The 14,760-nt window shown below is 38.5% G+C and overlaps 1 protein-coding gene across 1 annotated transcript; it reads right to left on the reverse strand.

The window, feature by feature from the left end:
* Positions 1–502: 502 nt before the first annotated feature.
* On the reverse strand, positions 503–12,920 carry nploc4 (NPL4 homolog, ubiquitin recognition factor). Its single transcript, XM_041974770.1, has 17 exons — positions 12,738–12,920; positions 11,922–12,002; positions 10,265–10,374; positions 9,868–10,089; positions 9,743–9,791; positions 9,565–9,659; positions 9,368–9,491; positions 9,001–9,180; positions 8,789–8,875; positions 6,993–7,064; positions 6,191–6,317; positions 4,545–4,705; positions 4,361–4,432; positions 4,147–4,239; positions 3,266–3,382; positions 2,595–2,697; positions 503–2,215 (listed from the first exon to the last, which is right to left on the reverse strand). Exons 1-17 carry the CDS (start codon positions 12,759–12,761, stop codon positions 2,055–2,057), a joined length of 1,878 nt encoding a protein of 625 aa, XP_041830704.1. The 5' UTR covers positions 12,762–12,920; the 3' UTR covers positions 503–2,054.
* Between the last annotated feature and the right edge of the window lie 1,840 nt (positions 12,921–14,760).

Genomic DNA, 14,760 nt, shown 5'->3' on the forward strand with positions numbered 1-14,760 from the left:
ATTCCACCAGTTTGGATCATTAATGTAACGCAGCTCACGAAGTTATGAAGAAAAGAAAACTAAACCTGAAACGTGGCAGTAGCAGGTCTGAGTCTACTGTCTGCATGCTGTCAGTCAGCTGGAAACAAGAATGAGAAGAAACTGATTCTGGATCAGCTGGGATGGTTCTGGTGGAAATATTTCCAACTTCTTACTTTTTTTAATGGTTTTTAATCATATTCAGTTCTCCAATTCTACAGAGGCACTAGTTTTGGTCACACCTTTAAAATGGCTTTAAAGTACAGACAGAAACAATGTTTTGGTTTTCCTGCATGTTTAAAATGCTCAGAACACCTGCTGCCAGATGTAAACATGTTAAAGATGCCAGACTTTTTTTTCTTTAAATGATTTCACATGTTTTGGTCCCAATAATAGTCTCTCTGAATAAAATACAAAAACCAGATCTAACCGCCTGTCCTAATGCAACCACTACTGACTGAAACATGTTAAAGGATTAGTCCAATGAAATTACAAAAACCTTTTATTTCCCAGTCAGAGCAACATCAGAACTTTCCACAGCAGATATTTTGACATGTCCCAGCAGCTGAAGCACATGTGGAACAGAGACAGCCATCATTAATATGCTTTAACTGTTGCAACAGGTGATAAAACATCCACAAAGGTCAGTTTGAATTTTAATTTGCATTAGTACAAAACATATCTTTCTTTTATGTAGTTTGGGTGAACTGACCATTCATCTGGCTCGTTTTTAGTGCCATTAGAAGACTTAACCTAGCACTTTCAGGCTCAGCCTTTTCCACCACTGCAGCATTTTAAAGTGAGAACATCTTCGATACCTTCTGTTGGAAGAAGCTCTGAGTTTTTGTAGAATCATGGCAGAATCACAGACACTTCAGGGCGTTTTTAAACACCATCCAGCTTGCAGATTTACATCTGGCGAGACACATGCTTGACATCTTCCCTCCCCCGCTGTGACCTACAACCCCTCACACTTTGAGAAGCAAAGTCTTTGAAGGCTGAGAGATGGAAAACACGCAGGGGCCCATCAGAGGAGGAACAGTGGGAATGCTCCAGCTCCTTTGCACCAGCAGGAGCAAGAAAACCAAAGAATCAGAGGAGGGCCCACAGGGAGGTGAGAGTGACGAGCACCAGTTGTTTCTCTAAAGCACCTCATGGCTAATTAAGATGATTATGATCGAAATGGATTGCGTTCTGGGGTGTTATCAGAAAATCTGAACATACAGCTGATAAAGTAAGCTACATTTGTACCTGCTCAAGTTCAAACCATCACAACTCCAAAAAAACTAAACTGAAATATCTTCAGAAATCAAGTCCAAAAAGGTGGTAATCATCAACAGCAAGTAACTTCTGGAATCAGTGGAGGCTGTTTTTTCCAATGTGGGAATAAATTTAACACTGAAAATATAAATAATCCACCAACGTGGATTTTCTCTGAGGCTCTTAACATTTGGAGGTCTGAGCTGTGACCAATGATTGTACTGTAAGGGGCTTGTCAGAGTCCAAAAGCCTGAAGATTCAAAGTTTTAAGATACGCTACAATCTTATGAGAAAAAAAAAGAGAAACTCATTTAAATAACAGTATCATTCCTCAAAGATGTTTATACACAGCAAGATTTTCCAGAAAACACTGTGAGTGAAGAGGGGCACTGAAGTGAGAAAACATCCCAACACTGAGTGTCTCTGCTGTTGTCCTGAGTGACAGCAGGATTATTTGAGCCATGAGGTGGGATTATTTCAGGAAATTAGGGCCTCAGGCGAAAGTGCTTTACCTAAAACGTACCCCAGTTCTCACAAGAGCTGTTGTGTGGAGGGATGAAAAACAGAAAGAAAGAAAAAATCAGTCTGGTTTAACTTTACTCAGAGAATTGGGTGTAAACGAGTGCATCCCTCTGCGCAAACAGCTGCCTGTGAGAAAGGAACAGCAGAGGCTTGAACGTGAGGCGAAAGGAAACTGTAAGGGCATCTCAATCTTGCAGCTGGTCCTGGTGCAGTAAGTACGCTCAGGGTGGGGCGTAGAAGTGGGGTGGAGGGTCTTAACTGCGGGGCAGGCTGCACATTTCACAGTGCTCTGTGCCAGGCTGGTTCATGAAGGTGCAATGAAGGCAGGACCACATGGCTGAGGAGGAGGCAGGAACTGAGGGGCCGCCCATGGCCTCGTAACCCAGAGAGCTGGACGGCTGTCCACCCACTGTGCCTGAAGAGAAAGGAAGAGAAGACAGGACATTACTGTCACCTGTGTGTACCCAAGCCAAATTAATGAATAAAAATATAATAAACTAAATAAAATAAACTAAAACTAATAAAATAAACAGAACAAAAATAAATCAATAAAAATTCTGTTGCAGGTTTTCTTCTTCCACGGAGGAAATTAATTTTAGTAGAGATAGAAGACTGTTTTCTAAATATTGTTTCCACAAGAAGTTGTCCAGCTTTTGTTTTGCCCCAGATGTTAGACAACATTATGGCTTATCTCATCTCTAAATGAGCTAATAAACTCCATCCTACATAGCAGAGTTAACTTTAGAAGACAAGGGGAACAGATTTAGGTCAAGTTAAATTCTGAGGCGACTTACTGCACAGCTGCTCGATGGTGGCCCACTGCTCAGACTTCTTCCAGGTCTGCGCCAGATCCTCATTGGAGGTCTTCACTGCATCAAGTAGAAGCCCGATGCTTTCCTGAAAATAAAAACAAACCCATCTATCCACCAACAATGGAAAACAACATGCCAGCAACTTTGGGTTTTCTAAAGACATGAAAACCTGAACAAGAGTTTTTGTCAAGATAGACCAGATTAACCCATAAGAGCCTGACATGACGTATGTGTCACATACAGTTTCTGAGACATTTTGTTATAAACTTTGCTCAAAATCCTGTTGAACACAATCTGATACCCGTCTTCTGGCCCCTAATAGATACTCAGAAGCAGAAAACCACATTATAATATTTTTAATATATCACATGGTAATAAATGGTAAAAATCCCCCCCAAATTTTTTTTATTTTTTTGTTGCATTTTGTTTAAGGGCCAAATAAAGACCTCATATTTAAAAAAATTCGACTTTTCTTACCATTTTTTCATGGGTCAGGCCTTAATTGGTTAAAATCCACAGGTCTGAGTGACTTCATCGAGTTACATACTTCCAGACCAGAGAGGAAGGAGGCCATGTTTTCACCCATTTTTAATGGTGCTAAATGAAAACAACTGTAAAACCAGGAGGGGTGATCGCTTAAAGTATCAACTTACTCTCAGAGGCATGACTTCATTGGTGACGAGGAAGAGGAGCAAATGGAAATCTGAAACAATGTCCAGGAATGATGTGGAGGAACACTGGGACAGGTATGATGCTAAACTGTGAAAATCCTGCAAATAAACATCAAGAAACATTCATTTCCTCAGACCTCCGGGGGTTGACGGCTCCACAGGTCATCAGCTCCCGAAACACAGCAGTGAGACTGTGTTTTATAACACACAGGATATATATATAAAACTGTGTTTTATATATATATATATATATATATATACATATAAATAATAATTTTGCTAATGTATCTAAACAGTTAACATGAATTTTGTTTGCAGATTATACAACTTTGTTTATACAGGTGACAATATAATCTAATTTAACTTAGGGAATCACGAAGGATTCATTTGACAAAATAGAGCTATAATCATTAGTAGAAGAAAAAACAGATTCATCCAGTTTATTATTTGCAAATTTAGTTTTTAAAATGTAATTATATAGTTGATTACAGTGACCTGGAAGTATTGTGTAATACTCATGGAAATTTTTACAAATCAATATCCAAAAGAGATCTGAAAAAAGACAAAGACATTATAATATAATAAACAGATTCAGAGCAAAACTGTTGAAGTGAGTCCTGAGTTATTTACCTGTGTAACACCTCTATTAAACACCTGGAAATGTAATGTAAATAAAGGAAACTGACATAAGTGTTTTTAATCCTTCCTGCACTGTATAAGCTACTGAGGTGAAAACAATTAAACAGTAATTAAATGTCTGAGTTGGGACAGTCCTCCACCACCCCTCCAATGTCTTTATGTGGGTTTTGATGCTTGTTTTCAAAGTGGAAACTCTTGTACATGTAACATCATCAAGTACTTACTTGTGTCTCTCCAATGATATCCCGGTTTTCAATGGGGAAGCGTTGCGTGGAGGTAAAGGTGTACTGAGGGTCTTTTGGAAAAGTTGTGGTAATCTAAGAGGGAGAGGAAAAAAAAGAAGAAAATTATCTACACAAGTAGTGCCTGTATGTGTAATTCTATAACACTGGATAAAATGCAAACAATCCCCGCTGGAAAGCAGCAGGTTTGACTCACGTCTATGATAAGATACTCCACAGGAAGAGGCCGCGCTAGAAACGTGACATCATTTCCAAATTTGTCTTTGTCCTGTTGGATCAAAGAAAAATCTTATCATCTAGAAGACCCTTCCCAAAATGATAATCTGGGAGTCACTTTGTATGCTAAATTTTAACGGGTCCTTGCTGTATCCAAGTCTCACCTTGAAGAAGACATCTGGTACGTACTGCTCAGGGCAGGACTCTTTAACGTAGCCCAGCTCTGGAGCATCTTTGCAAGGCAGCAGGCACTCGTCTCTCACCAGAGCCATACACTGATTGGACACCTGATATCCTTCAAAGTGCACCTGGTTATCTGGACCACCTGCACTCATGACAGAGATATTTTAATCCAAAGGCTGCAAAGGATCTCAACAGATATTTACTTCTGCTACAAGTACAAATGTAACCGTATTACTGAGCTGGCAGAGTGTACAAATACCAATAAGGTTGTGCAATCTTTTCTTACATTAATAAAAAAGTAACTTGAAAATATTTTCAGCATTAAACAAACAAGTAATTTAAAAACATGGATTGTCTGTAAAGCAGATAGACTTTGCCCTGGTTTTACCATGACGTGAGCTTTAGTTGCCAGTTCCTCATTTACACAAATAACAGTGATGAGGTCATTTCTGGGTTTACTGCTTTCCTGGAAAAAGTTAACATGCAGGTCTTGTTAGTTGTGAAGGAGGAAATGGAAAACATTGTCCGGGTTGTGTTATACACATCTCAACTGGCCTTCCTCACAATTTAAGTGCAGCATGTTGTAGCTGCAGCAGTCAAAGACTTACTATGGCACTCTACTATCATAAGGTACAGTTTAAGTTAGAGTCCTTGGGTCCAAAGTCGGTCCTCGAGGGACGTTGTCCTGCAGGTTTTCAATGTATCCCTGCTCCAAAACACATGACTTATTCTAATCCAGTCCAATTTATTTATAGAGCACTTTAAACACAACACTGTTGACCAAAGTACTGAACAATAAAACATGTATGTCTACACACACACTAACACACAGGCCACGAACATCAAGTCAAGAAATTATAAAATGACCAAAAACAATAAAACCTTAAAAACATAAAAGCATTACCTCAACTAGTGTTAAAAGCACAGGAAACTGAGTGGGTTTTAGGGAGTTTTAAAAACGAGGGAAAAACAAGAAACCGAGGAGGCCTGTTTTATGTTTGAAGGCAGCTGGTTCCACAGCTTTGGTGCTTCCACTGCGAAAGCCTGATCCCCTCCAAGTTTCAGCCTTGTCCTAAGAACAACCAGGCGCTGCTGATCAGCACACCTTTAAAGTTGTGATGGAGTGTACTGAAGCTCAAATTAAACGGATCCATCAGCCAATGAGTGTGTTGGAACTAGTGTTGTCAAAAAGAAATCGATTCTCAGATTCTAATCAATTCTAAAAATCTGTATCTAGTTCTTAGATGCCACTTTGGATTCTGCTGGTCCACAGAAAAAAAAAACAGTAGTCTACCCATTTTAAACAGGCACTGCAGTGGGCAGTCCAGCCCCTAAAGCGTTTCCCTGGAGGCTCCATTGTGTAGTCTTCCCAACTTAGCAACTTGTCTATAATTAGCAAGTTTTGATACCTCTCTAGCGACACTTTTTATTTAAAAAGAAAAAGCGACTAGCGACAAATTTAGCGACTTTTTCTGGTGTTATTGGAAACTTTGATACTGACATGAAAACACTAACAGAGCTTTAAATTTTTAAACTGTTAATGTATTTTCTTATATTTATTAATAAAATACAAAAAGGAAGGGAAACAAACAAACAAGTAATTAAATAAAAACAAACATCAACTCACCTGTTGCAACCACAGTCACAAACTTGGATCCAAAGTTTCCATCTCGAGAGAGTCTGCAGGGGTTTGAATGTTGGTTCTGGAAGTATCCGGCTGTGATGCACTCCTCTGCACTCAGATAATGTGAATCCTAACAGAAGCACGATGACATTTATATCAAGTAGAGGAAAGCAGCATTAGTCTGACAGATTGCCTTCTAATACCTAATATCTAATAGTCTGCACTCCTTAATCCAGAGCTACACTCCCTCTCCACAGTTACGCTCTGCCAGTGAAAATGCCTAGTGCTCCCACCACAACACGGCACAAAATCAGTAGCTAGACTCTTCTCCTCTGTTGTCCCCCGGTGGTGGAACGATCTACCAAAGTCCGTCCAATCTGAAAGGTCCTTATCCACTTTTAAAAGCAAGCTAAAGACTCAGTTGTTTAAGGAGCATTTCCAAACTTAGCTTAACTCTTCTACTCAGAATGAGTTAAAAAGATTTGTCCAGCTCTTGGCTCAACTAAGTACTGAATAAGCTGCGTGCACTTATGCCCAAAATGATATTGTTCAATGAAATTGTGATCTTGTATTTAAAGAAAAAACTAAGAAAAAAAAAAAAAAGTATATGCACTGCCTCTAGCACGACATGACAGCATCTGGGTCCAACTGGACTCACAGCAGTCTGACTACCACTTAATGATGACGTCCCATCTTGTTTGAATTCTTGCTAGTGTTGCTCTTACTCTCAAATGTAAGTCGCTTTGGATAAAAGCGTCTGCTAAATGACTGTAGAATAGAATAGAATAATAAGCTGTTTCCTCACCTTGTTTCGTGAGTAGCGGACGGTGCCTATCCTCGTATCCTCAGACACCAGATCAGTGAAGATCCACCCAACCTACAAAATATTTAAGAGGATATGCATGAAATTTAATTAAAAACAATTACATATGTATATTGCTGATGTAGGAACAGACTGTCGCTCTGATCCTAAGTCAACAAACCACATAGTTTTGTCTTTTATTTAATTTATGATGCAAAATTCAACATATTTTCCAAACATTAACTCTCAGAAGGATTGAGTGTGGCTGAGGACAAGTCAGTTACTTTACCGCTGTGGAGTTTAGCTTATGTGACACATCATGCGCTATATAAATGTAGCCCACCCAGGTTTGATCCCAATGTCTCCCTGACTCACTTTCTTATCTACCTGCTGAACAATAAAGGACACTTGAGCCCACACAATGTTAAAAATGTAAGAATGTAAAAAACAAACAAACAAAAAAAAAGAAAAACACTTCTTCATGGACCACACACACAATATACAAATAACATCTCATGTATTAGTCAAAGTGATATTAGAGCTCCCTCTGCTTGAACAAAGACAAACTACTGCTAACATCTATCCATCTATGCAACCGACGTGTTGATGTGGGGTATGGGCAGTTTAACCGATTTAAATCCTGAAATATTTTACTGGACCCTTGCTGATGTAACAGAGCCATTTTTGTTGCAGTATTATCTGCTACTGGAGTACAGTATGGCAATGACAAAGGACCTAGTTTTTCCAAACAGAAAACTTGTAAGTTGCAGAGTACCCTGAGATTCCGTATTTAAAGGTGACTGTACTCATTACAACCTGTAGTTCATTGTTGTCTTTATTAAATTTCTTTCTAATATAGTTTGTATTTGTGAGTATGTGTTATCCATATTTATCAATAATTACGTTCTAAAAGTGGGCTGTTCGTAATATGTTGCATCAGTTTCTGTTGTTTATCATCCATATCACCAAAACTGCCTGGTGTTTGTGATTTTCTAGTTTTATATGGCGTCATTGTAAATACTCAGACTGGTTATTGTGGAGACATTTTTTCCCAGCTGGTGCAGCAGGAGGTGACATCATTACTACCTGCCTGGTAATGACGTCACCAACACTCGGTGCTCAAATTCACAAGACAACTGCAACGCACCATGTGCCTGTGCCTCTCTCTTTCTCTCTGTGGCTCACACTTAAAGGGGACAAGCCGTTCTTTTACCAGCACTGTAAATGGTTTTGCATCTCTGCATGATGAGGCTTAAATTTCCAAACAAAAATAGCCGACTGTTAAAAATAGCAGTCGACTTTTTGTGTTGTTTCGACTAGTTGCACACATCCCTAGTTAGTTTTTTTTTTTTTTTTATTAAAACGGTTTACTGGGATTCAAAGTTTCCCTATGTCTGAACGAATGAGACACCTTGGAAAATAAAGTTAGGCATCATAGAAAAAGGTCCAAGCCACAAAAACACTGGAAAGCTCATCTTCCCAGTATTTTTTATTTTCCTTTCTGGTGTCATGTTACAGCTACAACAAACCTGCTCATTAATAGGTTTAAATTTCTAAAATTTAAAATACAGAGTGAGAAGGACTGTAGCTGTGGAGTGCAACAGTTTGACAGCACACTAAAGTCAACCCAAGTTTGCAGTGTTGAGAATTATGTGGTCCAACAGGTTAAACTCTTCAATGGTTAAACAACCGGGATGCCTCCATAGAAAGGAAGAAATTGTCCCAAGGACAAATTTAAAAACAAGACAAGAACCCCTCACATATACCAAACAAAGCTCCCAGGAGGAAAAAAGACAAACCTTGCAGAGGCCCAGTTTGGCAGCGATTTCATCCACGGCTGCAGCTTTGGGATCCTCCAACAGTTCCAGGCTGTTCTGGGTGGCACTCTGAAACATCGCAGAAAATCAGAAGAATAAAGTCAAACCTTCAAACAATCACTGAAATATAAAAAACAAGAAAAGAATATTTTAATTGATTCAAGACATCAGTATGTTCAGTGGACCACTCTCACCTGTGGGGGCTCGTAAATTGCTGCCACCTCTGCTCTGATGCCCAAAGGAATATCTTTGTGTTCGGTGTACCTGCCGTACAAGTAGCCCATCCTCTGGCTGCCGGTTTTCCTCCAGAAGTCCAGGAAGCGGTCAGCAATGGTGTGGTTTTCAAACATGATGTTGTCCACATGTCTGTATTTCTGGGAGAACAACAGAGAAGCTAAATTTACAGGATGTATGTGTGCATTTAGGTACTTTCAGCCTAGCACCTTAAAAGGAAGCTCACTATGGGCTTTTACTTAAAACTTATTTTATTAAAGAATTTCTGTTATTGCATTTAAACGAATGAGTAGAAACTTTCCTCTAGCTCTGGTAATGGTATTATACCTGTCTGTTAAGAGTGATTGCACTGGGCTGGCACTTGGTGCAAATCCCCTCTGGCCAGGGAGGATGACCCTCACAACCCGATTTAATCTTACAGCTGATGTTCTCCAGCGCTGCAAACTTCCCTCTGCAGGAAATCAGGACAGAGTTAGAATCTAAAACAAGTATCTTCACTTGAAACTTTTAAAACAGTTTCTCACTTATCAGCGCCACCAGTCAGCTTGCGAAGGTATGCGTGGAATGACATGTGTTTCACTGGTGGGTCGAGGTGGTTCAGATAGTCTTCATCGAAAGGCTGGAAAAGATGGAAGCAGAATATTCTGTAAAGCTTATGCTGAAATTATAGCACGACAAGTTTAAGAAACAAGGAGACATTACCTCTAACGGTACACAGTGCACACATTTTCCAAGGGCACCATGGCGACATCTGAAAAACGACACAAGTAATTAGTTTTCCAACATCTACCTGTAATGTGGTTGTGTGCTGTTGGCCCAGTTCTTACAGCTGTGGATCTCTGTTCCTGTAGATCTTGCCGTCTTGCTTGGCCAGATACTGATCAATCTCATCCTCCTGGACCTGGGGTCCTGATAACGACCGTGGTATCAAGGAGGACGAAGAAGAGATGGATGGTAGGGATGAAGATGTGTGTGGGGTGGCCGTGTCCATTACCTCCCCTGAAGACGAGGAGGATGCTGAGGGGAACAGAAACAACATGTCCCCATGCCTGCCAAAAAAGAGAAAATAAGATTATCAACAACCTACAGATTTGCTTTAAAACTGAAAAGAGAAAAAAATAGCAAGAAAACCAAGGCTACATTTTGGCAAAGGTTTCCCAGAACTGCCAGAGATGAGTTGTGACATCTAAACACTTATGAGTATATTTTCTTTGCACTACTTACTTGATCTTGAGCAGGGTCAGGGTTTTGTTCTGTGAGACTATCTCCCCAGTCTTGTTGCGGTTCAGATAAACAGAGAACCCATTTGAATTGAACCCAAATTCTTTGGCCACCTGTGGGAGACATGGATGTCATGTGCTGATCAGAATGTGCACCTGATAAGATTAAATAAATAAACAATCTTTTAGACATTTTAACTTAGTGTTGCCTTCTCGTTGAGTATAATGTCAAAAATGCGTTTTCATTTGGCATTAATATTGGGAAATAATTCAGAGAACATGTGTCTCTACCTGTATAAAGCCTGCACACTGCAAGGGGGAAAAAAGACCATCCCCCTCAGTGTTACATGGCACTAAATAAATAAACCATTCATTCTTATTGAATAAACAGAAGAACAAAGAAATATGTTTTAAAATGTCATTCCTGCTGTATCTAAACCACTAGTTCCCCATAAAACATCAAATGGGGGACTTTAAAACCTGCACGGTCAGATAGCAGGAAACAAAACATCACCTTCATATTTTGTACTGTCTTAGCAGGAGAAATATAACCTGCAGAGCTCAAGTGTGTATAACCTGCAAAGCTCAAGTGTGTCCTGCTCAGTCTGCTTCAAGCAACAGTCCTTGATCTGCAGGCTTCACCATCCTACCTTAATATACACATTTTTGATAAGGTGAAGCTGCAACATTCTGCTGGAATCCGGATCTATTTGATGTTTTTTTAAGCTAAGGATTTAAAAGTGTCCATAATTATTACAAGCAAAATAATAATAAATCCTAATTATTTCCAGCATGTTTCCTGTGTCTTGAATTGTGTAAAGTCATAACTGGGTTGTGGAAAAAAACTACCTGCAAGCAACAGTAATGACATATGTGCAAAGCTATGCAGCTACTGAAATCCCTGAATGGAAATTTACCCCTGCACGCCACAAGTCAATAATGAAAGACAAGACAGCTCACAGAGGTGGTGCAGCACCTGCTCTGGTACTTCTTGCACAACCTCATACATTAAACAAACAGCAGGCAAAAGCACAACTCGGAAAAAGACTTTGTGATGGGGTTCAGAGACTATAAAAAACACTTTCTGTCTACTTCTTGATGAGTCCCTTGCTTATTGTTTTTTTTGTTTGATTTTGCCATTTTAGTTTCCCAAAATGGCAAAGGTCTGTTTCTTGAAATTGGAATTCAGTAATCTGTACAGCACAATTGAAAGTGCTTACTAATGGCTCATTTCTGCAGCGTTACGTGATTATGCAAAGCAAAGGTCCTTCTAAGTAATTAAGTTATTTTATACTACATTAAAACAATTAGATGCAAGATGCATCTCAAACACATCAGTTGTATCGACTGAAAGCAGCCAATTCTCTCTGTTATTACATGGAAAAACATAAGTCTTTCCCACTTTAAAAGTCATACATGGGAAGGATATTGCTCCAACTTTCTATCAGCTGTTCAAGAAAACATCCTCTCTCCTCCAAACATATCTAAGGACTTTTTAATGACTAATTTCCAGTCTGTAAGCCAGAGGAAATGGGAAAGAATAGACAAGGAGGCACAAAAGAAGAAAATAGATTAACTTCTTGGCAGAATTCACAAAGAGTTGCATTACCTGCCCTTCTGCAGCGTGCTACACACATATATATATATAAGTAATTAAGTACCTTTTTCAGAAAAGCAGCTGCTGTTTCCCTCTTGGTTGAAAGAATTTTCTTCATCCCATCTGGGGACTGCACCCTGATGATCTGTGAGAGTACAAAATAATGCTTAATGAAGTGATTTGTCTAATTTGTATTTTTAAATAGCCCAAGAAATCATCCAAAAATATTTATTAACAACGACAACATGGCGCAAGTGCAGTATTTCTCTGACTTTCCAATATCCATACATCAAAACAAGGTCGGTTTCTCCCCCTTTCTTTCCCTCTTCAGTGGAGTGTCAGTTTCAGGACATTATGACAATGATGACAGTGCAGAATAGAAATGTTAATGTTGCTTTATGATTCTGTAGTTATTGTAAAAACACTTTAGTGCCACAATTTAAAGATATTGTCATTAAACTACACAATATTTTCTTTGGCTGTCACTCTGTGTTGGCTTATTTAAGAGGGCTTATCACTTTCAGTGAACATTAAAGCTTCCATTTCGTTCCCCTGCAGATTCTTGCTAACGGTCCGCTAATGGACACAACATACATAACAAATAATCCAGTATTTTATTTTTTATCAATCACTAGTTATGCGTCTGCCTCATTTGCGATAACCTCTTTTTATTTGGATGTTGTAAGCTACCCGGACAGCTAAGCTTAGTCGGTGAGCTAAACAGGCCGCAGCCATTCTCTGCTAATGATAGCTAGCTCATACGAGCTAACTCATACAGCTAATTCTGCTGCCTCATCACTCCGGACTTCGGCTAAACAGCTAGCTACCCTTAGCCGACTCGACCCCAGCAACCTTAATATGACCGGCTTAAAATACTTACAATATTGTCCGCCATGTTGCTCATGTGAGAGCTGCCGGTAGATATCGCTGTGTTGGTAAACACACGCTGTTTATACAAAAGTCACGAAATTTTACTGACTGCCTATCAGCGAAACTCCATCACACAACTAAAACACCGGTGTTACAAACATTAGCAACCGACAGTTTAACAACGGTCCCACGCCGAGGCGGCCTCCACTGAAACAAGCTCCGGAGACTGAAAACGCAGGTTCCCCTCTACTCATTAATCTGCATATTACAGTGTGTTTACTCCAAATACAATTGGTATGTTCAATTATGGTGGGTTACAAACTCAGATATTCAGAGAAAGAGCTATTATATATATATATGTATATATATATATATATTTATATATATATATATACATATATATATATATGTAAATAAAATTATTATATTGTTGTTTTTAGCATGATTTTTTTTATTTAACAGAGCCCTAATTCATATACTGTTCACATATGCTCATTTGCAAGTAGACACATGCACAGGCAATACAGTAAAGATTTACTTCCACACACAACTTTAAGCCAGCAGTCCAGAGCTTTTGTCTGTTCTGCTCTCATCAAAAGACTCAATACAATAGTCACAACAGGACTCCATTATTTATATCATGATATTATCTTAACCTGAAACAACAGGATTGTGTCATTTTGTCAGCAAATAATTTAGATGCCAGTTTACCATAAATATATGTTAACATCAATATTAGCTGCAACAGTAAAAACAAGAAGGGAACTAATTATATTGGATTTGAGAGAGTTTTTTTCAAAAAAAGAAAAGAAATTTTTTAAAAAAAGAAATTATATGTTTAATATTGTAATGGCAGAAAAATTCAAAAGCAGACATACAAACTAAAATTACAATAAAAAAACTCTTGATCTTCATATTAAATGAAGTAAAGTAGAAGTAAAAGCAGCCATCAGAGTTTATATTGACGAAGTTTTGCATGAGACCCAACATAGGTTGACTCAAGTCAACTGGACAGTGTTTAGTTTATTGAAGACATTTTGTTCTCATCCAGAAGCAGTTCTTTAGGTATGAAAATAGTTTGAATTTTCACCTAATTAGCCTTTGAATAAGTTCTAATAACTAAAGGAAACATGCTTCTTCTAAATAAATCATGGACTCTTTCACTCCCTGCTCAAACAACTTGTCTTCTCTGTCCAACAATGTGGTCTTCAAATGTGTGACCTATATTATTAAGATGCAGTGAAAGTGTTGAGCCATCTGTCAAGTGGTTGTTTGCAGTCCTCCCACACAGAACTTACATGAGGTTGCTTTTTATGAGTGTGGAGTTGGGTCCTCAGGATGAACCGGTTTAACCGGAACCGGAGTTTAAAAAGTGGTGGGAAATTACCAAAACAAACAGATATCTTTATAACACCTAAAGTTATGTTGAGGGTGCAAGGAAGGAGGGAAAAATAAAAAGGCAGAATCAGTCATCACTCAACTTAGAAGGCGTGCACTGGACTCACTAAGAAACGTGATTTAATTATGCAGTAAGTACTGCGGTAAGTTAGAAATCAGCCTCAGTTCATTATATTTTATGTCATGCACAGCATGAGAAAATTTAAAAGATGTCTTTAATCTTAGTTTGATAAATAAATTCTCTCTTTGAGGATAACATATTGAAAAAAATCAATGTCATTCTTGAAAAACTCAAAGTCATGGTTGTCCAGTCTGGTCCATATGATGAACCTGGTAAATGTGAAGATGACAGAATACATTAACTGCATTTTTTAAAATAAAAGTAATTGCAACACATTTTTCCATTTGAGGTTTAAATATTCTTTTATTTAAATAGAAAACATTTCCAAAGCTGGGGTATGTTGTTATATGTTTTCTTAATTAGTAGTAATTTCAGTTTATATTATAGGGTGAGAAGTTCAAGTGGTCAGGGTTACAACAAATATAGGAAAATGTACAGGGATGTACATACAAAATTATTTCTAGCTCTTTAAAAGTTTTTCTAGTCATGATGAGAAATACAATACTTTTCAGTT

The sequence above is a fragment of the Melanotaenia boesemani genome, chromosome 21 (genome assembly GCF_017639745.1).
Source record: "Melanotaenia boesemani isolate fMelBoe1 chromosome 21, fMelBoe1.pri, whole genome shotgun sequence".
In the NCBI taxonomy this organism is placed as follows: Eukaryota; Metazoa; Chordata; class Actinopteri; order Atheriniformes; family Melanotaeniidae; genus Melanotaenia; species Melanotaenia boesemani.

What these genes read in the sequence shown, in the direction of transcription:
- nploc4 (XM_041974770.1), bottom strand. Translation starts at nt 12,761, where the DNA reads ATGAGCAACATGGCGGACAATATT. An exon ending in AGGAACAGAGATCCACAGCT is followed by an intron (nt 9,792 to 9,867) that starts GTAAGAACTGGG and finishes GTCGTTTTTCAG; the next exon opens with ATGTCGCCATGGTGCCCTTG. An exon ending in TACCAGATGTCTTCTTCAAG is followed by an intron (nt 4,433 to 4,544) that starts GTGAGACTTGGA and finishes TTGATCCAACAG; the next exon opens with GACAAAGACAAATTTGGAAA.